Source organism: Perissodus microlepis, chromosome 14 (genome assembly GCF_051167445.1).
Source record: "Perissodus microlepis isolate ML-2025 ecotype Zambia chromosome 14, ASM5116744v1, whole genome shotgun sequence".
NCBI lineage: Eukaryota > Metazoa > Chordata > Actinopteri > Cichliformes > Cichlidae > Perissodus > Perissodus microlepis.
The window spans coordinates 21965120-21985632 of record NC_140474.1 but is presented as its reverse complement, the minus strand read 5'-3'; the positions used below and the strand labels follow the sequence as shown (position 1 = coordinate 21985632).

At 39.3% G+C, this 20513-nt stretch overlaps 1 protein-coding gene across 2 annotated transcripts; it reads left to right on the top strand.

Moving 5' to 3' along the window:
• Nucleotides 1-138: 138 nt before the first annotated feature.
• Nucleotides 139-18854, top strand: LOC146373913 (von Willebrand factor A domain-containing protein 5A-like). 2 transcript variants are annotated; one of them, XM_084950441.1, is made up of 19 exons: nt 139-228; nt 3046-3093; nt 3192-3394; nt 3490-3746; nt 4029-4191; nt 4266-4380; nt 4523-4671; nt 4762-4850; nt 4936-5080; nt 6412-6491; nt 6581-6695; nt 6832-6990; nt 7076-7179; nt 8462-8676; nt 9664-9681; nt 15001-15144; nt 15434-15579; nt 17850-17973; nt 18057-18854. In XM_084950441.1, exons 2-19 carry the CDS (start codon nt 3051-3053, stop codon nt 18134-18136), a joined length of 2349 nt encoding a protein of 782 aa, XP_084806567.1. In that variant the 5' UTR covers nt 139-228; nt 3046-3050; the 3' UTR covers nt 18137-18854. The 2 variants fall into 2 exon arrangements, with proteins under 2 accessions (XP_084806567.1, XP_084806566.1); XM_084950440.1 differs by lacking the exons at nt 9664-9681; nt 15001-15144; nt 15434-15579; nt 17850-17973; nt 18057-18854 and adding exons at nt 11095-11136; nt 11358-11744 and having other exon boundaries at nt 3490-3712; nt 4025-4191.
• The last annotated feature ends 1659 nt before the right edge of the window (nt 18855-20513 follow it).

The following is a 20513-nucleotide window of genomic DNA, read 5'->3' as shown; positions in this document are numbered from 1 at the left end:
ATCGTTAAAGCTTTTAATGTGTAAAGATAAAGTTGATAAGTTAATTTCCTGTTAGTGCATCTGTGAAGCCTCGCTCACTAAATGATCTCATTGGAGGGATGCAGCACAAAGCCTCTGACGTCACCGGAGTAGAACTGCGTGCGCGTATTGTAGACACATAAGCTTGAACTTCACACACACACACTACAGATCGGTGCTTATCGGACACACAAATCCTTCTATTCAAAGGTATGCTTTTCTCCAATTCATTGTAACTTTTCTTTAGACGTTGTAACCTGACGCACTTCATAAAAAACGCCGTAAGAAGTGTGCTGACAGGAGCTGTATACAGATGCAGTCTGTATTTTCCTTTTTATTTACTGCCAGAATAATATCAAAACTTGTTCTGCGTCCAAAAAAAAATCTCACCCAGGGCTGCTGCAGTAGGCGGTGAAACGTAACGAGTTTGGGTACCTCATATTTCAGTGGCGAGAAACACAATTTGTTGTCTTTTCAAGCTAAATCACGATGCTGTGGCCCAGTTAAACACGTTAATGCAGGGGTTAGCAACCTTTAAGACCCAAATAGCCATTTGGACCCGATTTCCACGTAAAAGAAAACACTGGGAGCCGCAAATACTTTTTGACATCTAAAATGAAGATAACACTGCATATATTGTTTTTTACCTTTATGCTTTGTGTGAACAACTAAGGTGTGTTGCTTATGAAATTCATGAAGTGCTACAGAGAAAATTACATTTTATTTGTGTAATTAACACATTTTGAACTCTTAAAGAAATATAACAAAAGGAAAGACACCAACATGAACCCATGTAGCAAACAAAAACTGTTGTGAGCCGCCACCCTTATATCGCCTTTGGGCTTTTGGAGCCTTGACCTGACTTTTAAAAAATAATTTGAAAAAAAAGCACTATGCTACTAAAAAATGAAAAATAGATATTTGCAAAATTCTGTCTAAATATGTATTTTACCTGGTTAATGTGTGTGGCGGGGCGTGGTCTGCAGCGCCGCTGCAGGGGAGACGGACGCACCTGAGCGGCACCCGCAATCACGCCTCGCCGCCTTAACGTCTGTGCTATCTATGCTGTTGTGTTGGTATGTGTCGGGCTGTGAGCTGAAAAGCTACAGCCGGCTGTATGCGTGAAAAGTGGTCAATAAAGAGATGCTGAAAAGCATGTTCATGCAAACATCATCGGGTCTGCCTGATATGTTTACAATGGGACTTCTACTCCTGAACCTCTGCGCATATCCCATATGCGCACAGCGTCTGCAAATCGGGGCTGTATGAAGTCACTTTCATCTTTACCAGGACTGTAAGCTGTCATCTGTGAGGCATGAGCGGTGTTTGTTTGTAACATAGTTCACAGTGGAGAATAGCTGCTGACATAATGTGGATCCGAAGATCCATAATTGGCCTACCTGGGGTTGAAAGTCTCGATATATGCACGGTGTTTCGGCGGGTACACCGGCTTCCGCGAGTGTGACGCTTATTTTGAGCCATGAAAAAATAATAAAATATAATTTTATTTTTATATTTCAATATCACAATAATCTTCCAATTTAGAACTACAAGTTTAAAAAAAAAAAAAAAGAACTAACATAAATAAAATACACTTCAGCTAAATACTTCTAATTTATGTTCCCAAACCACGAGGAGCCGCACTATAAGGACTAAAGAGCCGCATGCGGCTGACCCCTGCGTTAATGCAACAGCACATATCACTTAGTTGCCAGATTTGCGAAACCTGGGTAAAAACTAAGGGGTTTCTTTCTAACCGCAACACAGGCATGTCATGACCTTATTTCTTAATCTTGTGCAGCCAGAAGGTCTTAGAAAAATGTAGGTAGCCTTGTGTGTAAAAAAAATGGGGGAAAAGTCAGAGATGATATAAATAATTAAGTAAAAAAAATAAGCTAGATTAGACATCTACATTATTGTAAATTGTCCATCTTGATTTTTAGCACTTCTGATGATACGCTGTAACAGAAGTAAATCCTCTCTGGTGTCCCAGAACTTCCATTTGTCCAGCATATAAGATGACACAAAGCTGCTGCCATAAACACAAGATTTTATTACTGGGAATATAGTTACTCAAAGATGACAAACTGGGGAAAAAAGAGATGGAAGCCCTGACTAAAACAAACAAAGAGGAAGAAGACCATGAATCAACCACACAATGTGCCATTGGATCCAGGCTTCTGTTCTGTAAAACTAGACTAACAGAAACCAAACCCAGGAGTACCGGTAACTCTCAACTCAACCTATACTTGATAAATAAAACTATTAAAGGAACAGAAAGATGAAACCGATGCTGATGGATTTTAGGTAGATGGAGAGGACCGAAACACCAGTTGGCGACCCCCATGTTGTGCTGTCTTCATGAGCGCCCACATTCAGCACTAAGAATAAATCAGAGATGTGAGAGAGCAGGTTAATGAAGGTGACAATATAAACACAACAAGACGATGACCGGACCGATGCTCTCACGCCGCACATAGCAGCGCCCCAAACTTAATGCATGACCTGATGTGTATGATCGTGAAACATTAGGTCTGCTCCTAAACAGGGTGTCATTTCTAGCTTTGGACTTTATTTGGATTTAAGCTACAAATTAAGGTCATACAGTCATCCTTATTTTTAATAGAAATTGTGGGAAAAGTAAAAAAAAAAAATGTTTAAATTACAAGTGAAAGACATGAACATGCCTTCATTTTATCTACTCTAATTCTGTCTGCTAAAGTTACAGCCAAAAGTTCATCCCCTACTTCCAGTTTATTTAAACTTCAGCTGCCAGATGTTGAAAACATTTATAGAGAAAAGGCTCTTGGATGCTTAATTGTTTTCTTTAAAACTTTGCAAAGCTTTTAAATCCTTATATTACGTAACTATTCCCTAGTTCTAGATTTAGATCTTAACTGTTCCTCGGTCAGATCCTCCTAACTATCATTGTCATCTGTTAGTTATTTGGCTTCTGGAGCCAAAATGAAAGCAACACTAAATTCTTTTATTTGGAGTAAATCTCTGTGGTGGTTGTCTCTTGCACAGGAACAATGGTGAGAGCCTGTGGTCTGCTAACTGCCCAAAAGGAACCAGGTAAAAAGTTGATGAACATCCAAAATGGGCAGGAGACTAAACTAATTTTGAATTTAATCAAAAACAATTGTGTTTGGATGTTTATGTTTTTCTTTTAGTACCTCTGAAGAGCATTGAGGTGGAGCTGGAGGTGAGGGACCATGTGGCTACGGTGGTCTCCACCCTGAACTACGAGAATAAGGAGGACAAACCATTAGAGGCTGTTTTTGTCTTCCCTCTGCCTGGAGATGCTGCTGTCTGTCATTTCAGTGCTAAGATCGGACAGACACAGATTGTAGCTGAGGTGAAGGAGAAACAGAAGGTGAGCTGGACAGTAAATATAACCTGATTATTGTTATTTTTAATCTTACATATAAACACAGTGAATGTCACTGACATGTGCCACCTGTCCTCCAGGCTCGTGAGGAGTATGATGATGCTCTGAGCTCGGGTCAGCAGGCCTTCCTATTGGAGGAGAGTGATCAGAGTCCAGATATATTCTCTCTGAGTGTGGGCAGTCTGCCTCCAGGAGAGAGCGCCTCCATCAGGTTGGAGTACGTGGCTGAGCTGTCTGTGCAGGCTGATGATGGTCTGAGGTTCTGTCTGCCTGCTGTGCTCAACCCTCGATACCAGCCTCAGGGTAGGAACACTTCAAAATACTTGGACCAGAAATGGTTAAACCATATTAGGTCTTGAACCAACCTCACAACAGTGACAGAACACAATATATGGCAGAAAAAGCATCAAAGTTCAACTTTATTTTCTCGAAGAAAAGATACCACATAACACTGTGACTGTCAAATATATTTATCAGATTGGAAAAAATGTAAAAGACTTGTGCCAGCCTTGTACCTAATTTCCCTGAAACCTTTAATTGGACCAGATGTTTTTAGAAGCTTTAATATTTAATGCCTTATTGTTCACAGCATTTCTAACCTGATGTTGTGTACAGGTAGTGAAGGTGCAGGTGTTCAGGTAACTTCTGTTCCAGCCTCTCTGGTGCCCTACAGTCTGTCTTTCTCTGCCCGAGTGTCGTCTCCTCGTCTAATCTCTAAAGTAGAGTCCAACTGTTCCCTGGACCCTCTCCAGTACCTCAACACTGATCAAACCCAGGCCACGGTAGGTAGAGTGCTGCTGTGTCTGCTCTGTACTTATAACTGAGAACTAAATATGAATGTGTTTGTGGTGTGCAGGTCAAGTTGGCTGCAGGACACAAGTTTGACAGAGATGTTGAACTGCTGATTTATTACAAAGACGCCCACCAGCCCACTGCTGTGGTGGAGGCAGGGCAGGCCTCTGCTGAGCCGGGTGAGTGGAAATGATAGGAGTAGTTGGTTTTCAAAGACAGATTTTTAATATCCCCATTCTTTCACTCAAAAGTTTGAATGTGTATGAAAAAACCACTGAAAAGCAAATTTATATAAACTTTTTTCTGTCTGTTATTTTTCAGGCTCTCTGATGGCTGATTCAGTGGTGATGGTGAGTCTGTACCCTGAGTTTCCCCAGTCTGTGACGTCTTCAGTGGCTTCATGTGGAGAGTTTGTGTTGTTAATGGATCGATCTGGAAGTATGAGTAATACTCGCATCAGCAGTGCCAGGGTATCCATAATATACTTACTCATAAACTCTTTAGTTTTATAATGTTCCTTTCACACAGTGGGCTCATAATTTCTTCTTTCTTTCCTGAAGGATACTCTGCTGCTCCTGTTGAAGAGCTTACCAATGGGCTGCTATTTCAATATTTACAGTTTTGGGTCCAGATATGAACACATCTTCCCGTGAGTCTCTCCCAGCCCAACAAAGGTCCTTTTGTCCTTGACATGAAATACGTGCATGTTTGTATTGGTATTTGTGTGATGGCAGTAAGAGTGTGGAGTACAGCCAGCAGACCATGGAGGAGGCTCTAAAGACAGTTGTGCAGATGGAGGCTAATCTTGGAGGAACAGAAATGCTGCAGCCCCTCAAACATATTTACAGCCAGCCCTGCATTCCCAATCAGCCTCGACAGGTAACACACCAGGTTAGGTTCAAACTTTCAGAGGGAGCTCAGCTCCCAAACATAATTTCATCCATACAGTTTCTTGTGATTAATATTAATGAAATATGCTTTTGCAAATGTCATCAACTGTTACCTTCTAAAGCAGCCTAACTGGTACGATGATCTATTCAGAGTGAATAATCAGAGATTTCTATCTAATCCACCCGTTGAAGCAAACTGGTAATAGAGTTGTTTTATATTAATTCATACAAACCCTCCTTTTATGATGCAGACTCAGCATTATATACCCCAATTTCACGAGTGGAGAATAGATTTGTATTCCCTCACATGAATGTAATGACAGCCATCCTGTTCACCATGTTTAGATTGGTATGAATCCTGTAAAATGGACCCTTGTGCACCTCTTCCACCTCTGGCTGGAGCAGCTTCCCCACGTGGCTCCTCCACTGCTCTCGGCTGAGAAGTTTGCGGACACAGTAGTTGCTCTGTGGCACTCCTCCGCGGGGCCGATATGAGCGCAGACACCGCGCCGGGCATTAGCCGCTCCCGCCCGAGGAGTGGGGATGGGTGCGGCAGCAGGCTGCATCTTGGCTGTTCGCACCCTGCTGCTTGCCTGCCGCTGGGGAACCTGGTGGGGGTGTTGGTGGTGTCGGTCAGAACTGGATTAGAGCTGCCAGATTCGCAATCCTTTGTGTGCTGCAGTCAATCCAGTACCGGAGTTCTTTCTGCTTACGCTTCCTGGTTTCTGCACCACTGTGGCAAGAATGAGGCATGACGAGACCACGATTCTGCATTCTGAAACATCTTACTTTATTAAACGGTTGCTTTTTGTACAACTCGGCTCAGCTTCCCAGCTGCCAGCCACACGTACACAACAACAATACAACAGGACTTCACACCGCTCTTAAGCTGGGCAGGCGTGATTGCGATGCCACGCAGATGTGTCCACCTTCGCTGCTGTGGCACCGCCAGCCACGCCCTGCCAGAGTGCTCTGATGGAAATTTCCTTGAGCGCCCCCCAAAAGAGTCCAAACTCAACTATCTAACACACACACACAGTATGTTTGACTTCAGAAGACATTTCACTGACTTGAAAAAACTGAATAATAGCTGAATAATATAAACATGTTGTACATATGTCTCTTAGCTCTGTGACATTATCATACTACCCTTCTTCCATCTTCTTAAGTACCATATTTTGAGTTCATATTAACCGTACATTGTTCTTTGCACATTACCATTAAAACAATTTGTGTTTCTGAACCTAACTCAGCTCTCAGAACAAGCTGTGTGTTTGTGGGTCTGATGTTCTGTCCTTATGTGCCAACTCTCCTCTCTAGCTGTTTGTTTTTACTGATGGAGAGGTGTGGGACACCAAAGAAGTGATAGATCTGGTGAAGAAGAACTCAGATTCTCACAGGTGAAACCACAAAAACACAAGTACGTCTACACAATTACAGAATGTCCAACATGTCCTCTATGTACTTAAAGAAAACTGTTGTATTGCAGGTGTTTCTCTTTTGGGATTGGGGAAGGGGCCAGCTCTGCTCTCATCAATGGGATGGCCAAAGAAGGAGGAGGTCACGCTCAGTTCATCACAGGGACTGACAGGATGCAAGCAAAAGTAAGACATTAAACACAATTAGAAGTCAAGCTAAACATCTCAGCAGCAGATACATATTTGAGATCAGACCTGCAGTGAGTAAAATGTCTGTTCCAGCTGTTTGTGTATATTTGGAGAAATTTTCATTATTTTTCAGGTGATGCAGTCGCTGCGATTTGCTCTGCAGCCGGCTGTGGTCGACATCTCAGTCATATGGGATTTACCAAAGGAAGTGTCTGTCACTGTCCTCTCTCCACCAATCACAGCACTTTTTCCAGGTCAAAGGTCACTGATTTATGCCCAGCTCAGTGGACAGGTAGGAGCAGCAGCCTCTCATGTTGTTGTTTAGGTATTTGATGACAGTAATTAACGTGACTTCTAACCTTGTGATTCTGTGTCAGAGTTCAGAGGCAGCAGAGGGCTGTGTGACGGTGAAGTACAGCCTGGCAGGTCATCCCTCTGAGAACCAGCTGCACTTCAGTCTCAGACCTGCAGAGGACACTGGGTAAAACAGAGTTTTGATATAAACAGCACTGTTCTGTGGATCATGACTTTAGCCTTAAAGTTGCTAAGTGTGAAACATAAGACACTATCCAGTTAATCCCTCCCATGTTCTATTTCTAACCTCTTTTACTTGACCTTGACGATCACGTCAATGAGGTCATAAATAACTTATAAATTAAAATTTTATTTGTTCCATACACAGTACAACATGTAGTGAAATACTTGTGTTCAAGCTGCGGACAGGCTGCAGACGTAGCCACTCCATCCCCGGGCTTTGTTTTAACATGGGGGTCTAGCCAGGACCCTTACTGGATACTGGATACTGGAGTCTATTTTCAGGAGGGAAGATGTTATCAGAACTAGTGTGTAATCGGGACTTTGCATAGATGCTTAAAGCTCTTATTGCAGTGCCAAAACTTTGTCTCTGTCCTAAAACTCCTCCCTCTGTCCTCACGCTGACTGTTTAGAGGTGAACCCCACTTATTGTTCCACTTATTGCTGTGCCATTAGCAAATGTTGTTGCGCAGCTGTGTTTATTATGTTTATTTTCATGAATGGTCGGATGGTCCTCACAGTGAATTATGGGAGAGCATTTTCTCCTCCCTTTCTGTAAAGGATGGTCCAGTGTATCCTCTGCTCAAGGAAGCAATAAAAGAAGCATTGAAGCGCCATTCCTTAGTACTTACAGAATTGAGCAGCTCTTATTATGGTCGCTTTGCCGATATTTCAGTCATGTCTCTCAGTTAAGAATCCTCCAAAGCAAAATTAACTTTTGGAACATACCTATTGCCTCAGTCTGTTTTTGTCCTTTGTCAGAACATCAGCTCACTTTCCCTTCCTGTCTCTTAGCTCCAGTGCTTCTTACTGTAAGTATTAGTTCCCAGTTTAGGTTTCGGTAGTTTATAGCTTTCCGTTTCCTTTTGAACTTTATGTTCCACATTTCATCAGTTTCACCTTCAGTTTAATAAAAGGCTCGCATGTTGAATTTAGGTCCTAATAGAGGCCTCCTGTCCATATACTGCACAGTGCAACTAGTGGAAAATAATTGTATCGTTTTATCTGTTTTCACTTGAAATGCCACCATGAGCTTCTGTTCTGTGGACTGAGATTTCCACTAGGAGATTTTCTCTTGGTGTGAGCATTTGTCACCATTCATGTTATCACTGTGATTCTTATATAAAGCAGTGGGTTTATCTCCATCTATGTTTGACCTTAGAAAGCATACAATATAATAAAAACAGAGAAGTCACTGGTAGTAAAAATATGTCCGTACTTCTTTACAGATTAACAGTCCACAAGTTGAGTGCTCGGACTCTGATTCGTTCCCTGGAGGAGGGAGAAGACAGAGGATGGCAAGACACAAAAGTGAAGGAGAAGGTGGTGCAGCTCAGTGTCCAATCGGGAATAAGCAGTTCACTGACTGCCTTCATTGCTGTCTTCAATAACAATGGCGAGGCGATTCAAGGACCTCTTCTGCACAAAAATATTTTAAAACACGGTGAGTTTTTAAAAGCAAGAACTAAAACTTTCACCCACAACTCTGAAGATCAAAATTACGGTGCATGAATAAAGGGAGTGCAGTGATTAAAAATAGTTTTATAAGATGACTTGAAAACAAGCTCATTAAACTAAAAACCAAAATATTAAGGGGGGAAAAAACCCATTGGTCAACACTGACAGTGTACCAAATAAAAGATGGCCAGCTAGAGGTCTATATACTGTGGGGCCCATTCAGGAGGCAGCTGAATGGGTCTGCAGAGAGGGCAGACTGAACAAGGGACTAAATAGATGAATGAAAAACATATAAAACAGCAATGACATCCAAATGTCATTCCGACTGGTGACGTGTAGTCGGATGGTAACAAAGACAGAGAGGGTAGTCAGAACGGACACGATTGGACTGCCAGAAACTACTTTGGAATCTCACAGGCAAATGGGAACCATCAAGAGGCCTCTAGAAGAGACCGAGGGTAAGGCAAGTCCTGAGGAGTATGCTAAATGAGAAGAACAAGATCTGGGAATCAACACCTGCAAGAAAGCTCCTTATCATGCATGGGGTTTCAGCCCAAGTCCAGCATCCTGAAACTTTTCGCTAAGCGAAAGGAAGCGGGCCAAGGACTGGTGAGTGTCAGAACCACTATCCAGGATGGGAAAAAAAAAAAAAAAAAAAAAAAAAGAGCCATGAGTATATCAGGAAGATGACCACAACTGATCACGTACATAGGGAATACTCCAGGCAGCAGAAACCTGAGAAAGAAAAAGAGGAACCATCATGGAAGTATAGGTCCATGCAGGGCAAGTAGCACTGACAGATAGAAGAAGTGACTGATATCGAGAAATCCGAACAGTGGCTGGACAAAACTGAACTGAAAGACTAATCATGGCAACACAAGATCCATAATGGCTGGAGTCTACCACACCAGGCAAGACCCCAGGTGTAGGTTATGCAAAGTTTTCCCTGAGACCTTCCAGCACGTAATTGCAGGGTTTAAGATGCTAGCAGGCGGGGCTTACAAGGAAGACCATAACCAAGTTGCCGGCATAGTATAGAGGAATATCTGCGCCGAGTATGGCCTGGAAGTTGAGTTCAAAATGGGTGGTTGAGAGAGACCAGACTAAGATCCTGTGGGACCAGATACAGATGGACAAACTCACTTGGTGATGGCTAACCAATCAGACCTGGTAGTGCTAGAAAAGAAGAGGAAAACCAGCCATAGTGATAGATGTAGCTATACCAATCAATAGAAAAATCAGGCAGAAGGAAGCTCAAGAAAGTCGAGAAATACAAATGGCTGAGAGAGGCGCTTTAGAAGATTTGGAGGTTGAATACAACAGCGGTCCCAGTGGTAACTGGAGCATTTGGAAGTGACTTCCAAACTGGTTGACTTGCTCCAGGAGATCCCAGGATTGACATCTGAGATCTTAACAGATATCTACTCACACATTTTTTTGGGGGGTCAGAAATATAAATTAACACAATACTGTCCATGCTATGGAAAAAGAATTTGTCACAATATAAACAGGCAATAGAGCAACAATCCTCACAATCTCTGTGATCCAGGACTTTCTAATTACTCAAATTATAAAATGTTGAAAAACATCAGTTGTTTGATGCTAAATGTTTTACTGCCATAATTTTAGTTAATGTATTTTATTTTGCATTACGCATATTTTATGTCAATAGGACATTTATTTTAGAAATTCTCATGTAGGATCTATGAGATGCACGCCCATTTTGAAGCATGAGCATGGCAAGTTGAAGCCGGGAATGTTAAAGGTTTCTTAAAAGTATCTGTACGGTGCTCATTTCAGCCTCTAAACATGGGTCAGCCCGCAAGGTATGTTTTATGTCATATAGATCATTTTATGTCTCTATTGTACCTGTTTTACTATCTCATTGAATGTTATGGGTTTTTTTTAGTTTGATGGTAGCGTAGTTTATGATCAAGGTGATGCTGTAACAATATCAACCCAAGATTGTACAACTTGCATAAAAGTCAACTTCATGCCATCAGTAAAAAGAACTCTTTACTGACTTTAAGAAGAGGTGGAAGTCATGATATCCAAACATCCATCTAACCATTAAAAAAGATTCAATGGACCTGATCTATGAAAACATTAACCATTAACTAGCCTGTAAACACTGAATAAACCAATAATTCTGTTGCAAAGTTAACATGATTGGAACTGAAATATGAAACATGTTTTTATACATTTTTTGTGATATTTTAAATATTGTTAAATGGCACTTATTAAATCACAGTTTGCAAAAAGCCCCACTTTGTTGACATTTTAACCAGCTTCATATTATTCGTACATTTTACAACCGACTGTTATGATTGATGGTATGATGTTTAACTTAATGTGTTTACCGTCCATCTTTAGGATCTAAAAATGCCTTCTTTTCTTGCTACAGATTACGTTGATTGCACTCTGAGTCCTTACCAGGATTATGAAGGTAAGCAAGTAGCTAAATACAACAGATATTGTTTCTCTAAACTTTTGATATTTTAAATATTACTGAAAAACTTGTACCTTTGGTTATGAATCATTGTGCATAAAAAAAAAAAAAACAGTGATTTATAACCGTTTGAACATTTTTATGAATACATTTTAAACTGTTGTCATGATTTTAGTTTTAGATTTCTTTATAATTTCTTTACCTCCCCTCTCTTTTAGATCTCCAAGAGCCTTCCCTTCTTACCATGGGTTACATGTATGCTGATCAGGAATCTTATGGCAAGCTAAGTTTTTGTTTGTTTTTTATTTCTCTAAATGCTGGTAAACACTGAACAAACCAACATTTCTGTGGCACAGTTACTGCTGAACTCATTTGCAACATTAATGAAAAGAATTGTTACTATACATTTTTGTGATACTTTAAATCTTACTGAAAGTTGCACTGTTGTAATGAGTTATAAATCACAGTGTGTGAAAAGAAAAACGTTTTTGACATTTTGAACATTTTAACAAGCTTATTATTGTAAATACATTTTAAACTGATTGCTGTGATTCATAGTATGAGGCTTAGCGTAATGTCTTTAACTTCTCGCTTTTGGATCTGAAAATGCCTTTCTTAATTGCAACAGATTACGTTGGTTGCACCCTGAATCCTTATCAGAATTGTGAAGGTAAGTAAATGGCTAATTATAGCACAACATTCATAAATAGATTTCTATAAATGGAATAACTGCCTGTAAACACTGACCGAACCAATATTCCTGTGGGACAGTCGGTATTTAACTTGTTTGCAGCTTTATTGTGAAAAGCTGTTCCTCTAAATTACGGTAATATTACTGAAGAACCTGCAGCCTTGTAATGGCATATGAATCACTGTATAAAAAAAAAAATAAAAATAATCACACTATTTTGATATTTTAATAACCTTTTTATTATAAGAACATGCTAAACTGATCATTGCCATTGGTGGTACAAAATTTAGTTGTAATGTCGTCACTTCTCCCTTCGTTTTGTGCCTGGAAAAACCTTCTTTAGTTACTGCAGATTACAGTCGTTTCATGCTAAAGTGTTCTTGGACTACTTCTACAAGGGAGTCATAGATGGATTGATAGATAACTCATAACATTATTACTCCCTGCCTAATATTGTGTTGGTCCCCCATTTCCTTTAAAACAGTCCTGACAGTCCAGTTCCCGGATGGTATACTGGGGTATCTGGTCTTACATCCCAGTCTCGGGGAACAGAAGCACAACATAAGGGTTAACCCCCCAAGGTGGAGTTTTATTGCTACCAAAACTAACAGTGCTAACTCTGGGGTGAACAAAGGCTAAAATAATAAACAAAACAAGCTATTCCAAAAGAAGCTGCTACCTAACCCCTGCATGAAACAAAAGCCAAATAAAAGACAACCACTACCCTAACTCCCTAATTTAATGAACAAGAGAAAAGGTAAGGAAAACAATTAGGCAGTTCATCCCTTCTGCTTTAGTGCTTATTTAGTGGAAAAGAGTATTTACAACACTGTTTACAAAACTTAACGGTTCTCTGAAGACACGCACAAAAATTTGTCACAGAGGGTTTGGAGGCCAAGGACAGGTCTATGTAATTATTTTTGTGCCACTGTTCTGAGCACATGTTTAAAAAAAATTTGCAAGTACAAGTGTTGCATTTTGAGGAGAAATTTATTTTGAGCGAAGAAAAGCTAAATTTGAGCGAACAAAATTCTTCTTCTTTGCTATTATCCATATACACACACACAATAACAGCCCCTCTTGCTCGATTGATAACGACACCACATATTTGCAAAAGTGTTCTAACGTTTTCGGAGATGCCCGTTACCCACCAGCTGACTGCACAGCTGGAGTGGCCATTGGCCGATAGTGATTTTTTGTTTTTATGTTTGTTTGTTTTTGTAACAATATAAACTATGAAGGTGGTGGATTTGCAAAGTGGTCATGATGGACTCTGGACTCAGGGATCCATATCCTGCTGAATGAGACTGTAGTCATTGGAGTTTCTTTTTTTTTCCTTGCCTTGATTGACCTGATCTATTATTTAAGAATAAAAAAACAAAAAGCTGAATGAGAAAGAACAACACATGATTTTCTATAAAAGAACAAAATAACTGCCTGGAAACACATGAAAAAATAAATGCTATTTAACTTGTTTGGGACTTTATTGTTAAAAAACAAACAAAACAAACAAAACGCTGTTCCTCTACATTTTTGTGATATTTTAAATATTACTGAAGAACATACACACTTGGAATGAGTTATGAATCACTGTGTGTAAAAGCCCCACATTTAAAATTTTTATTATAAATACCTTTTAAACGGATTTTTATGATTCATTATGAGATTTTTAGTTATGTCTTCCCCTACCCTCTTTTATATATCTCAAATAACCTTCCTTTCTTGCCATAGGTTACATGGATGCTGATCAGGAATCTGGTGGTAGGCAAAAAGCTAACCTTTTTGTTGGTTTGTTTTGGTTTGTTTTTCTTCTCTAAATGCTGGTAAACACTGAACAAACCAACATTTTTTTGTGATACAAATACTATGCTTTTCATTTGCAATTTACATATAAAATGTTGCCCCTATAAATCTTTGTGACACATTAAATCCTGTGGAAAAAAGTTGCACTGTTGTAAGGAGTTATAAATCACAGTGTGTTAAAATGTTCACTTTTTTCTTTTTTTTTACAATTTTGAACATTTAACAAACTTATTTATTTTAAGTTTTTAAGTTTTAAATGGATTGTTGCGATTCATGGCATGAAGCTTAGCTTAATCTCTTTACCTTCTTTGTTTCACACAGATTACATGGATTGCGCACTGCCTCTTGATCAGGATTATGAAGGTGAGCAAAAATTCTAAATAAAACAGAAACACAGATGTGTGTTTATGTTCTATAATTAGAGTGACTGCCTGTAAACACTGAACAAAACATTTCTGTAGCACAGTTACTGTTTAACTTTTTTGCAACTTTAACGTGAAAAGTTAATTCTTTTTTTGTGATATTTTAAATCCTGCTAAAGAACTTGTGCCTTTGAAATTAGTCATTAAACAGTGTAAAAAGCCACACATTTAAATATTTTCAGGTATTTCAACAATCTTATATTATTATAGTATAGTATTATAGTTATTAAGTTGAAGTCTTGAAGACACAAAGGTTTCAGTTATTCTAAAATTATGTTTACCTTACTTATCTCAATCAGAAGACATGCCCTGTGCTAAAGTTAAATTTAAAAGCTAAATGCTATAGAAAGTGTTTTTTTTTTTATGAATACATGGCTGTAAACACTGAAATAACTACCGCATTTTTGTGGAACAGTTGACATTTACCTTTTCCTTTGTAGTCATTAACAATTTGCCCATGTTAAGTAGTACTTAAGGTGAATCATTTTATTACCATAAAAATCCAGTTTTTAGTAGTTTCATTTCTTAATTCTCATGTCAGAAACATTTACTATTTATTTTAAAACCTTGAAGTGAAAAAGTGTTTTTAGTGTTGTGACACATCTTTTAAAAAAGAAAAGAAAAACAGAACAATGAAAAAAATAACCTTTCCAAAGAAATTGTCCTACATTACAAGTTACAAACCATTACACTGGGTGACAGTTTACTTAGTTAAGACCCCCACATTAAGTGGAATTGGAGAGCTTTTATTTGCCTTGTTTTAGACAGGCATTGTTGCCCATGGTCATGGATGTGGATTTCTGTTTATTGTTGAGGAATGAACTTAATCAAATGTTCATCATTTTAAAGGAAGCTCGTATCAAAACACCAAAATCCGATGTATTATGCATTTAATAACAGTAAATTGATCTATATCAGGGTTTTGTTTATCTGCTCTCTCACCAGCTTGTAGCTACAAACCTAGAAATAAGTCTGACAGCAAGACAGGGGTATTTACTCAGATGAAGAAGATACTAAGTGACTTTTGGAAATCTTGTAAGACGGTGGCTGATGGTGCTCTAAAATCTGTGTCTGAAGGTAATGCTAGATGTAAGTAGATAAATCCAATAAACTATCAGCTTCCATCATTTACAGAATGTCAGACATTTGTAGTTGGCTCATCACATGTATGTGTAGTGTGTGCTAGTGGATTAGGAAAAAGAAAATAATAATATGAAAATATAGTCAACAAAAACTTGAATGAGGCATTTAAATATATTACAAATGTTTCAAAGTTTATGGTGGTTTATGGATTGCTTTATATTGTAGACTTTTTATGTCTTCACATGTAGAATAATTATAATCAGGTCCAGCTTTTGTTTCATCTTTGGTTTTTCAGCTTCTGTGTCTGAGCAGCAAACCAGAGATCCTTTGCTGCAGTTAGTCTCCCTCCAGGAGGCAACTGGCAAATGGTTGCTTGATCCAGCTCTGCCTACTGCACTGGGAAAGACGAACAAGGAGGTGGAGAAGTCAAAGCCAGTATTGGTGGGTTGCTGTAAATTTAAATCATTACATAAAGTGATAATTTAAGATTTCATAGTATGAAACCTAATTAAAAATGTTCATATATAACACAAAGTTTTTGGGTGCCGTCATGGAAGGGACTGTACCTGGAGACATTGTGAAAGGAGTGATTGGGGGAATGGCCTGTTTGCTCTAAATGAGAATGATGTTTTGTTATTGGACTTCTGTACTAGGTACAGGTTGGCCAGCCAAACAATATGTTTAAGTGTAAGGTTGATTGTAAGTGTACTTTGTGCCAGAGCAAAAGGTCAGTGGTTGATTTTGTTTTTGTATCTGATCAGAGGCAGTATGTCTTGCACACTTTGGTGGAGAGCAATGCTGTCAACTGTCCGCCTAATGGTGAGTCGGACTAGATGGCAGGGAGGACTGCTAGACAGTCCTAGAAAACCTAAATGGGTAAAGAGGGAGGTTTTGGACCTCCTACGGGATGCAAGAGTAATGAGAGAGGCTGTAAAGGTTAAGGAGTAGGCTTTCTAGGCTGGGTTGGCCCAGGGATACTCCCGAAGCAGGTATTGTGGGGCCAAATGGGGTGGCTTCAACAGTTGAACAGAACTTCAAGAAAAAACCTGGGTGTGGGATGAGTTCAGAGAAGCTATGGAGGAGGACTTTTGGCAGGCATCAAAGAAGGTCTGTCAAGCTATCTGAGTACTCAGGAGGGAAAAGCTGGGTTTGGCCCAAGCCATGTTTAGTTGGGGAGGAGAACTGCTGTCCCGTGGAGGAAAAGGCATGTTGAGGAACTCTAAAACCCAAGCAAAACGTTCCATATGAAGGAGGGAGAGCCTGAACACTTGGGGTAAGTCTCACTGGCTACACTTGCAGACGGTCACCAGGATTGTTGAGAAGCAGGCAGGAAGGGTTACCTATATGCGTTTTTAATGTTTCATCTGGGACAGTGCCTGTGGAGTGGCAGTCGAGGGTGGTGGTTCTCATTTTATTATTATTATAAGAAATTATTGGGGCATTACGCTGCTTAGCCTCCCAGGGAAAACTTAATTCAGGGTATTTTGAAAAGATTTTCCGTCCAATCATCGAACAGGAGGAGGAGCAGGAAGGTTGCCTGTTGTTTTCGATCCTATTCTAAAATTTCAAGAAGGACATCTGCTTTGGGAATCTCAGAATAACATCTGTTTTTTTGCAAATGAGATATATATATATATAGATAGAGATAGAGATAGATAGATAGATAGATAGATAGATAGATAGATATTACACACCAACATAATCTGTCGCAATTAAGTGATATATGTGGTTCTGTATGCTTCATTGGAGCGTGACCTTCTGTGTTACATTAGCACACATCTATTCCATTCAACCACTGATACTTTTCACTTCTCATATCCCATGCTTGTTATTTCCTTTTTTTGAATAAAGTAATGATTAGCAACACAATCTGTCTTGTCTTCCCTCTGTCATTTGCCATGGGCCAGCTTGTGACAGTATCCACTGGAGCAATTTGTCACAGTTTGAAATGGTTGGTATGAGAGTCAGAACCTCCAAGTCTGAAGTCATGATTCTTTGTTGGAAAGTAGTGGAATGTTTCCTGGATTCTTGTGGTTAAGAGAAATGTGAGCCAAAACGGGAATCTTTCAATTATCCAGTCCATTTACATCCCAGCCCTCACCTATGATCATGAAATATGTGTAATGACCATAGAATAAGGTCATGACTGCAAGCGGCTGAATTAAGTTTGCTCTGTAGGGCTCAGTCTTATAGATAGGGTGAGAAGCTCTGACATGTAGACAAATCTTGAACTAGAACTGCTGCTCCTCCATCTCAGACAGAGCAGGTCGAGGTAATTTAGCCATCTGTAAGGATGCTTCCTGGGTGCCTTCCTTTGTGAATATTTAGAGCATGACCAAAAGGAAAGAGACCCCGGGAATCTGCTGGAGAAATTATATTCCTTGTCTGGTCCTGGAATGCACTTGGATCTCCCAGAAGGAACTGGAAAATATATGGATTAGTCTGCTGCCACTATGACCTACTTCAGATGAGCATAACATAAAGATGGATACAACTATAACATAAACAAATTACACTGAAGTGAGCAAATGGAGCAAAAAATATTTATTATCAGTCAAAAAACTCTTATGAAAGTATTTCAGTGCCTTCTTTCAGATTATTTATGTTTTCAAAGTGGTAGGAAACAAGATCATAATCATTGGGTAGCATTTTCCATGTGAAGGATTGTGTTCTGTCTATATCATTTGATTTTGTTTGATTTGGTGAATTAGGCCAACAAGGAAATTTGGGCTACCATTCTGGCTCTGATCTGGCTTCATGGTTTAAAGATGGATTCAAAGAATGAGTGGGATCTTCTGGCTATGAAGGCTGCCTCATGGCTCCGTGCTCAGAATGGTAACCCTTATGAAAGTGCTAAAGTGCTTTTTAACACTGGTTGATGCTACTCTCAGCTGTCTTTCTTTGTTTTGTGTTTTCAGCACCATGGGTGACAGAGTGTGTGGAAGCTGCAAATATACTGTTGGGTTGCAGCGTGACGAAAGAAGCTCTGGGACTCTGAGGGATTTCTTATGAACCCTTTTCCAATAGTACCTACTTGATTTGGGTCAGCACGGCTCAACTCTGTTTTTAGCCTTTTCCATTAAGTGATAGTATCTGGTAGTGGATAGTTTTTTAGTACCTCCTCAGCCGGGGTTCCAAGCGATCCATGCAAGTAGAAAATGTGACATCAACAGACTGCGTGCCACAAATTGATTGGTCAGTGGTGTCACTCGATGAATCATGAGAGCGTCTACTTAACAACTAACTAAACTGTCATTTTTGAAACCTAACAACAAGGGAAATGGCTACACTAAAGACAACACTGTGATCACTGACTCTGCCAAAAAGCCACAGACTGAGCAACAGGTATAACACTACCTTTGTTGTGGCGTTCGTGTCACATACAAATGATATTACAGTCATGCCTGCTTACCTGATGAACGGTTGTTGTCTGCCACTAATTTTAGTATATCACCTTTGTGATTCATTTTAATACTTTGGTTCAAAACTGTCGTGCAGAGAAAGGGACACTCCAAAACAAACAACAAACACATCTCCCACTACTGTCCAAGTTGCAGCATTTTTTTATTTACTTAGTCAGTTATTAGTTATCGGTGCAAAATCTCCACGTACTGACAAGTACTGTAATTCTATGAATACATTGAGCAGTTAAACAAGAGAAACTGTATGCAGGTGGATTATGGCAGTTCTGTTTTTACAGTAATAAAAATCAATAATCAGCAAGTAAAACCTTGATTTGTGACTTTTGTTCTATTTCATTATTTATTTTTTAAATCCTGTCTGGCAGCTTTGCAATCAGAATTGTGATCTGAATGCATTTTTGCTTTATTTTTTAATAACATTAAACTTTTAGATATATGCTACTATAGTAGCATAGGGCCACTGAAGGTAGAAAAAAATAAAGGGGAAGGCTGTGCGTGTGTGTCAGTTATTTTTTTGTGCAGTGGTTTTTATGCACTGGTTTATCTGGTAGGTATTAAATATTATAAATATTTAAATACACCAAATATTTAATAATTTAATAATATTTTTTTTCTACCTGCTGTACCTAAGAAGCCACCCACAGGCCCTTTGCTGACATTAATCTCCCTCCAGCAGGCGTCTGGCTGCTGATTGCTTGATGCGCCTCTGGCTATTGCACTGGGTAAGACCAGCAAGGAGGTGGAGAAATCAGTGCCTGGAAAGGTGACTTGTTCATCTTAATAAATAAAATCAAAAACTGATAATTTGAGATATTGTTATAATAATAATAATGATAATATAGCAAAATTTGAACACAAACACATGATGTATGAAAATGTATGGAACGACCAGACAACATTATGTGTGTGTTATCATTTGTTTTAATTATATAATTAGAATTGTTATATATTTGTATTGTACATTGGTATTTGAAATTTGTGTTTACCGTTGTAAACAAATAAATAGATAAATCAGAATTGTTCTCATAACATTGATAAAGTAAAGACTGGACATCTACTGTAGCAGCTCTTTCAGAAAGACTGTTCCTTACTTTTCTCTCCCCCTTTCTGGTGATGAAATTCATGCTTTGTTACTTGTTTAACACATAAAGACTATAAGAAAAATTTCCCAGGTTTCCCCCTGTAGCCACCCTACAGTCACCCTACAGTCTTCTGTACCAAGACTTTTAAACGCGGGGTTCAGGTCCTGATGACTGTGTTCTCAGAGCTAAGGCTGCGAAAAAAGCTCCACCCACATCACAACAAGTAAGTGGAGAATATCAGATAGAGGTGACATATCAGTTGAGTCTGTGCTGTGTGAACACTTTGGCCTTTAATATTTACAAACGGGGACTGCAGTAAACCATCTGACATCTGACACACGTCGGGCTTTAGAGGTAAGCTCCTACCGTGCATTTATTTAAGCAGCCTGATCAGTTGCTGCTCAGCAACACATTACTGCACACTGACACGAAAACCTTAAAACTAAGGATAGCAATCTGGATGCTGTCACATTGAAATTCTTTATTAATTTTGTTTATATGTTTTTATCGTGATATAAAGAAATGTGGTTGTGCTGCAACAGACAACCGCATTTACAGAGAGACATCTGTGTGTGTGTGTGTTTTTTTTTGGGGGGGGGGGGTGTTGCTCTTTATTTTTAATTCGATGATGCAAACAACAGGAAGAACTAAACCGGAAGGTGCTTCAGGCTAGCTGTTACCTGTCATCAAAACAGTGGTATGCGGTGACGATTCCGCCCACCTCACCCACCACACATACACTAAGAAAAACACATTCCTCCACCATGTAACAATTTCACAACATAAATTGGACCAGTTTAAAGCACTATTTATGCTGCCTGTCTGCTTTCAAACACGGACATCTTAAGCCTAACTAAATATCTACTATAAT